Below are 8136 nucleotides of genomic sequence, written 5' to 3'. Positions count from 1 at the left end.
GCATCTTCTTCATTGTTGTTTGGTTTTTCACACTCCCAGGTTCCTATTATTGTGTTTATTAATTTTATTTTGTTAATTTTTAATTTTTTTTATGTTGAATATAAATAATTATGTATGAATGAATGTTTGAATTGGTCTTTTGAATGCTTATAAATTGTAGATTGTATGATGAATGTATAATTGTATAATTGTATGATTGTATGATTGTAATTTTGTAGAATATTTACGTATGGATCGAAATTGGATTAATTTACCTCGCATTAGTGCTGAGTATGAGAGAGGGGTAGAGGAATTTATACAATTTACGCAACGTAATGAAGGTAGAAGTGATGATGAAGTGAAGTTTAGATGTCCTTGTGTGAACTGTTTGAATAGGAGAAAGTTGAATGCAACCCAAATTAGGGAACTTCTTATCTGTGATGGTTTCTTACGATGCTATACAACATGGATATGACACGATGAAGAAATACACTTTCCGACTGTCTCCCAAACTGAGAATGTTATTGATTCCATCATAGAAGAAGATCGACCGGATGAAGACAAATTAGAGAACATGATCCGCAATGTTGGCGCAGAAAATTTTGTCAAAGCTCATGTGTATGAGACGATGTCGACTAATGCGAAAACACCTTTGTATGTCGGTTCAACAAAGTTCACACGGTTGTCAGCAATATTAAGGCTCATGAATTTGAAGCCGACCAATGGATGAACAGATAAGAGTTTCACAGAATTGTTGACATTGTTGAATGAAATGCTGCCAGACGGAAATACAATACTCACTCGTAATTATGATGCGAAGAAAATTCTTTGTCCGATGGGTATAGAGTATAAAAGGATACATGCTTGTCCCAATGATTGCATTTTATAAAGGAAAAAATGTGAATTTTTGAAAAAGTGTAAAAAATGTGGGTTATCATGATACAAGTCAAAAAACAATAGTGAAGATAATGGTCAAATAGAAAAAAATGAATCTGCTTTGAAAGTAGTTTGGTACCTTCCAATTGTGCCCAGACTTAAGCGTTTCTTTGAGAATCTAAAAGATGTTAAAAACCTTACATGGCATGCAGAAGAGAGAAAAATTGACGGGTTGCTTCATCATCCAACTTATTCAAAGCAATGGAAAAATATTGATCAACAATTCCCCCAATTTGATCAAGAATGTGGAAATCTTAGGCTTGGTTTAGCCACTGATGGAATGAACCCATTTGGTAATTTTAGTACCAATCATAGTTGTTGGCTAGTTATTTTGATAATTTACAACTTATCTCCTACATTGTGCATGAAGAGGAAGTACATGATGTTGTTTATGATGATATCTGGTCTAAAGCAGCCTGGAAATGACATAAAGCCCATTAGTTGAAGACTTGAAGTTGTTGTGGGTTGATGGGGTTGAAATCACTAGTACAAAATGTGCTTTTAAACTCGCACAATAGACCTCTCTTTACACCAAACCGCTGCCTATTCAGACACGGTGGCAGTTTCGTTATTAACGAGGCCTTATAGGCCTCGGTTCAGACTAAACCAGTGCCAAAAAGAGCTATCACTTCGGTTGTGAAGGCAACCGGTGCCTAATTAGCAGATTCTGACGTAGTTTCTGACGCGGTTAAAAGAAACCCGAGATGGAAAAGGTATACGACATCGGTTGGTAGGAAGGACCGAGGCATATAAGCCTCTCTTATGTCCCCAAAATTTTCCCCAAATGTTGAAGGAAAACCTAGCTCCTTGCTCGCTCTCGCTCTCGCTCTCGCCTCCCTCCGCTCGCTCTCACTCTCGCCTCCCTCCCCTCGCTCTCGCCTCCAAAATCTCCTGCGAGTGTGTCGCCTCTAGAGGGAAGAGCAACCGGTTGTGGTGCGTCAATGGTGGCGGCGGTGCTAAGTGGTCATGAATGGAGTGTCGTGATGGTGTGTCAATGGAGTTTTTTGGTGAAAAAGGTGAGTGCGATTGGGGTTTGATGTTGATGGTGGTGGTGCAAATTAGGGTTTGATGACGGCGGAGGAGGAGAAGTGGCAGAGGAGGAGAAGCGGTAGAGGCAACAACGATTGAGGTGGCAGAGGAGGAAGCGAACGGTGACTCTGCGGCTTTGTAAGGGAGACGAACGGCGCGGGGACGGGGACGGGAGCGGCTCTGTTCGCTGGTCGCTGGTGTCTTTGTGGCGGAGAATGTCTCGGTCTGAGAAGGTGAGATTTGGGTCTGTTCGCTGCGTATGGGTTTCTTTGAGAGCTTAGAGCTCGTTGCATCTGTGTTGGGTTTGACCGTGAGGTAGATTGAGGGCACTGGATGGCAGTAGACTCTTGGATTGGGGGAAGATTGAACTTAGTTGGGTCTGCAATTTTGGATGGCAGTAACTATGAACATTTTCTGTGCTTTCTGCTTCAGTGCTTTCTGAAACTTCCTGGAACATTTTCTGGAAAATCAAAAACCACTATATGCCTCAGTTCAGGTCCCAAGCGGGGCAGTAGAATCCGAGATATTGACTCGGTTCAGCAGAAACCGAGGCATAATCCTATCGTTTTTGGACTCGGTTCACAACCGAGGCAAAAAGAGGTAGATTTTTTACTTCGTCTGTATATGCCTCGGTTACGGAACCGATGTCTATAACCGAAAATAACTGAGGCCATATCCCTTGAGTGCACTAGTGAATATTTGATGCATTCGCTTCTGAAACTTTTGTGATGCGTGTAATGTTATTTTGCACCCTTAATGACTTCCCAGCTTATGGTAATTTGTCAGGATACAGTGTCAAGGGTCATAAAGCATGTTCTATATGTGAAGAAAACACTACAGCTCAACAATTGAAACACGGAAGGAAGACGGTGTATCCATATCGAAGGTTAAAACAAGCATTCAATGGATATCAAGAGAGGGACGAAGCACCAAATTCACTTACTAGCCTTCAAATCCTTGAAAAAGTTAATAAAATACATCATGTATTTGGGAAAACTTCCAAGAAGTCATCTGTAACGACCCTTAGATGAAGAAATCAATATTCTTTGATTTTCCATACTGGTCAAAGTTATATGTTAGACATTGCATAGATGTGATGCATGTTAATGTGTGTGATAGATTCATTGGTACACTGCTCAACATTCAGGGAAAGACAAAAATGGAGTGAATGTTCGTTTGAATTTGGTTGACAAGAAGATCAAAGAAGAGTTGGCACCCAGGGAGATTGGTAAACGTACTTATTTATCCCTTACATGTTACACAATGTCCAGACAAAAGAAGATAAGTTTTTGCCTTTGTTTAAAGAGTATCAAGGTACCACAAGGATACTTTTCAAATATGAAGAGTTTAGTCTCGATGCAGGACTTAAAGCTTGTTGGCATGAAGTCTCATGATTGTCACGTCTTAATGCAACAATTTTTACCGGTGGCTATTCGTGGAATTTTGCCCAAAAATGTTAGGTAGACCATAAACAGGTTGTGTTCATTTTTCTCGTCAATTTGTTGTAAAGCCATCAATCCTACAAAGTTAGATGAACTTCAAGACAAGATTATTCTCATCTTGTGTCAACTAGAGATGTTTGTCCCTCCATCTTTTTTTGACATTATAGTACATTTACTTGTTCATTTGGTTAGAGAAATCAAGTTGTATGGACCGGTATACTTAAGATAGATGTATCCTATTGAGCGTTATATGAAGATTTTGAAAGGGTACGCTAAAAATTCGTATCGTCCCGAAGGTTCAATGATTGAAAGGTATATTGCTAAAGAAAGTATCGAGTTTTGTTCAAATTACATGACTTTAACAAATCCAATAGGAGTTTCTCGCACATCATGGTTGAATAAATGTTCTACAAGTCAAAGCATCCGAGGTGTGAATTTGGTGACCAAAGACCGCGAAGAATTGTTGCAAGCACATCTTTATATATTGAACAACACATATGAGGTGATCCCTTTTTTAGAAGCACACAAAGTCATTGTGAAGAATAAAAATCCAAGACAATCAGAGAAATTGCAGTTGATGGAGCATAACAGAACATTTATGTCTTGGTTCAAATTTGAAGTTGACAAAGAGCCACATTCTTCTCAGACTTTGTTGTGGCTTGTAAATGGTTTAAAGTTTGATGTCATATGTTGCACAGGTTATAAAATCAATAATTGCACATTCTATACGAAGACTTTGGATGATAAAAGCATGATACAAAATAGTGGAGTCAGTCTAGAAGCTGAGTTGTTCCAATTTTCCACATCAAAAGATCAAAATTTTGTACTTGGATCAATGAGATCTTATGGTATAATAGAAGAGATATGGGAGGTTGATTACACTAAGTTTTATGTTCCATTGTTCAAATGTAAGTGGTTTGACAATAAGAGTGCTTTGAAAATAGATGAATCGGGTATGACACTAGTTGATTTTCGAAAGGTGGGTTATCGAGAACCGTTTATCATGGTACAAAAAGCATCTCAGGTTTTTTATGTCAAAGATCCTACGTCTGATCATTGGTACGTCGCTCTTCAAGGCAAAAAAACAAATTGAAGTTAACGAAGACAATCTGATTAATATTCATGTTGCTGACAACCATTCATTGAAAACAACGACAAATTTGGATGACCACCCTTTACTTAACTATGTACATGCAATTCGGTCAGATCATGATGAGGGGATATACATATGACCAATCCATTTATTTATGTATGAATTTCAAATTTGTGTATAAGTTTTTTATTAATATTACATAAGTCTTTTATTTATATTTCATATGACCCCATTACATGTTTTGTTAAATTATATGATATTACATAAGTCTTTTATTAATAATTCATGTTGTTATTTATTTTGACATATATATGGCTGACCACACACATTCATCAAGGGATAAGGCTCCCTCATCCAATACTACTAGAGGAGCCACCAGGTTGAAACCACTGTTGGTCAGAAGAAATAGTGGTGAAAGGACACCTGTGGATGTTAATGTGATCACTAGTGTGGCATCTGGCCCAAATGTAGATGCCTTCAGATCATACCTTGGAGTACTGGCCCGTGATAGGATTAATATTCTTACTCCATCTTTTGAACATGTGTTCGAGGTTGATCGGAACATTATATGGAACGATTTATTGGTAAGTTAAATAATATCATTTGTTTATATCGAAAATTTTGTACTGATACAACTTTATTATGTTTATTGCAGACGACATTTGACATTCCAAATGTCGCGACACTTAGAAATAAGTGTTTATCATCTATTGTTGAGAAATTTCGGAGTTTTAAGACTAAGTTGACCTCGAGATATATATTTGGAGCAAAAAAAATGAGTCTCCATGTGCAAAATATAAGACCATTGATGAGGAGACTCGGCGCATCTTTGTACGGAGTCGGACATGAGAGGAATGGCAGGTTAGTATAGTTGATATTATTCAATTCCTCATTAACAAATTTATATCATATAAACTAATTCAATATATGTGACAAGCAACAAGAACCAAAGCACAAGGAATAAGTGCTCAAAATAAAAACCCCTACCTATTATCTCGTGGTGGGTATAGGAAGCTTGAGGAGAAAATCCTCAAGCAAAAGGCAGAAGGTAGACCCTCGTCTAAGGGTGGTAGCCCCCAGCCTCCTTCTCCACCTTCTCGGCATGAGAAGTGGAAGTTGGCTCGTTTAAGATCATCAAGGAACTACTCTTCTGAGACTGCACGACGAATATCTAAAAGAATTGTAAGTTATCACTATTCCTAAAATAATAATAGTTTCATTATACATACTACATTGAACTTTTCAAAGAATAATGGTGTTTTTTTATGTTACAGGACTCCTTGATTGAGTATAGCTCCCAAGGTCAATTCACTCCAAGGGTCCCCAGGATATTCTTACCACTACAATTGGACGACCTGAGCACCTTGGACGAGTGCGTGATGCTGGTATTAGAGTAGGCATTAGAGATTATTTTGGGAGTTCTTCACATCAGGCTTCATATGCTTACAGCGAAGAACAAGAACAAAGATTGACACAAGAGATCTCAAAAAAGCTTAGGGCGGAGCTTAGGACATAATTGTATGATGAAGTCACTACAGAAGTGACTTACAGAGTTATGCGCCTATTCCAACAGCAATTTGAGAGTTATGGGATGCGCCCGCAACCATCTCTAGTACAGGAACCTATTATGCCTCCCACAAGTAAAATTAATAAACATTTATGTTCAATAATTTATTATTTTTATAATCTAACATTTACTCTGACAGGAAGAAGCTAGAAAGGAAGCTTTTTAGCACCAGCCGTCCTAGGGAATGACATGGATGATGCTAGTCCTTGTCTGCTATACATTTTAGATGGTACCAAAATGATGTTGGTAGCTCGTGGAACAATGTTTAAAGCAGCGACTGTTGTTCATGGTATGGAGCTATCAAAGGATGAGGTGAAGGTCTCCGTAGACAACATTATCATACCAAATGCCTCAGTTCCTCTGCCCATAGATGAGATTTTCATTGTGGCACAGACATTCTAGTCTTTTATCGCTTGGCCTAAACACTTGGTTGGTTCGGTTTTTGACCCACGATATGGACTTCTACTTTACACTAGTCAATTTTAAATTTTACATGTTATTGATGTCGAAACTTATCCTATTTTTCCATGTAACAACAGACACATGGACAAGAGAAGATTCGTTTATCTGAGGACGATCCTGTTGCTGCATTGCAGGAACTTTTTGACATCATTGCAGATGAGCCTATGAAGGTTGAATATAATGCTAATGTATTTGGGAGAGGCTCTGGGATCCCAATGTACCTACATAGCCAAGATGTTAGGGAGCTTGCGTCGGGAAGAGAAGAGTTGAATATTACATTAATTCAGCTATAGATGATGTAAGTCTATGAGCAATTATTTATATAAAATTGATTTATATATAAAGTATATTTATATCAAAGTTAATTTTTGGTTTCAAGTATATGTTTGGTGTCAATAACAACTTGGGGTACAATGATGTCTATGGGTTTATTGATCCCCAAGTCATTCACGAAGCAAATGATTTTGATGACATCACAACATATCTCACCAACAGATTTGGAAGAGGGAAGACATATTTTATTCCTTAAAGTTCATAAAGTTCCACATGTGATTTTAATATATAAGAATTAAGTTATTATCAATTTCAGGCACCATTGGCAACTACTTGTTATTTCTGTACCAGAGAATTATGCTTTGTGGTTCTGCTCATTGCACAAGTCTTCTCCCAAACATCTTAGACAAGCAGTTGATTGGTAAGAACCTCAATGTTTGGACTTTCTTTGTTATATAAATGAATGCTAAAACTTTTTTTTTATATAGTTCTATTGCAGCACGTATGGTGTTGGTTAGGAGATCAACTACTAATGATAGAAAGCTTGCATGGGTTACTCTCAAGCTTTGATATATGCTAAAGCCATACCTTCTAATTATAGTTGTTTTGTTTTAATGATTTTCACTAACTATTTACAACTGTGATGATATATTGTAATGTAATAGACAGAGTGGATCATATGAGTGTGGATACTATGTAATGTACTGGATGACCCACATTATTCGTGCCCATATCACAAGAGGCTGGGAAGCAGTAATATTTAAATTTAATGAATTTTGATTTTCTCCAACATTTGGAATTCATATACACTAATTAATATCAATTATCTTGTGCAATGATTCAAGATTCCTACTCCACTTCCTGAGAAGCCACTTACATTCCCAAGGAAGACACTTGCAAAACATTTAGTTAGATTATATAATAGTTCATAGTTATTAGATTTAAAATACATTAGAACATGTTGATTTATAGTTATTAGACTTTGTACATTACGTTTTAAACATTATGTGATGTAAATATTGAATATTGTGTTGAATTTGTGTTGTATATATTGTGTTTGATATGTAGGTCTGTTTTTGTGATAGTGGATATAAAAAAAACACCTGCTATTAAAAAAATTGAAGGAGAATAGGCCTTGGTTGTAGCCAAAACCGAGGTAGAAAGCCTGCATATGGCTTCGGTTCAACTACAACTGATGCCATAGGGTGCACGAGAATTAAAAATAAAATAAAAAAAATAGCGTTCTGGCAGCGGTTCAAGCTAGAACCATTGTCATAGGTTCAGGTTATTACCTCGATTGAACCAAGGTAATAACCCCTCCCCCCCCCCCTTTTTCTGTTCTTTACTACTTCGGT

At 37.4% G+C, this 8136-nt stretch overlaps 1 protein-coding gene and 2 pseudogenes across 1 annotated transcript; all 3 read left to right on the top strand.

Annotated features, from left to right (window-relative positions):
* Nucleotides 1-229: 229 nt before the first annotated feature.
* LOC148192347 (uncharacterized) lies at nt 230-1360 on the top strand (annotated as a pseudogene).
* Nucleotides 1361-3040: 1680 nt separating this feature from the next.
* On the top strand, nt 3041-5995 carry LOC148192346 (uncharacterized; annotated as a pseudogene).
* Nucleotides 5996-6235: 240 nt separating this feature from the next.
* On the top strand, nt 6236-7713 carry LOC148192345 (uncharacterized). The gene is made up of 7 exons (XM_088099170.1): nt 6236-6364; nt 6586-6696; nt 6888-7036; nt 7086-7202; nt 7270-7343; nt 7437-7535; nt 7619-7713. Exons 1-7 carry the CDS (start codon nt 6236-6238, stop codon nt 7711-7713), a joined length of 774 nt encoding a protein of 257 aa, XP_087955296.1.
* The last annotated feature ends 423 nt before the right edge of the window (nt 7714-8136 follow it).

The sequence above is a fragment of the Vigna umbellata genome, chromosome 9 (genome assembly GCF_029865625.1).
Source record: "Vigna umbellata cultivar VRB3 chromosome 9, Vumbellata_1.0, whole genome shotgun sequence".
Taxonomy (NCBI): Eukaryota; Viridiplantae; Streptophyta; class Magnoliopsida; order Fabales; family Fabaceae; genus Vigna; species Vigna umbellata.
This window is presented reverse-complemented; position numbering and strand designations above follow the sequence as displayed.

Bases quoted from the DNA above. Each gene is read 5' to 3' on its own strand.
- LOC148192345 (XM_088099170.1), top strand. From the start codon at position 6,236: ATGGATGATGCTAGTCCTTGTCTGCTATACATTTTAGATGGTACCAAA. The intron at 7,203-7,269 runs GTAAGAACCTCA...TTTTTTATATAG, and splicing joins CTTAGACAAGCAGTTGATTG to TTCTATTGCAGCACGTATGG. The intron at 7,344-7,436 runs AGCTTTGATATA...ATGATATATTGT, and splicing joins GCTTGCATGGGTTACTCTCA to AATGTAATAGACAGAGTGGA.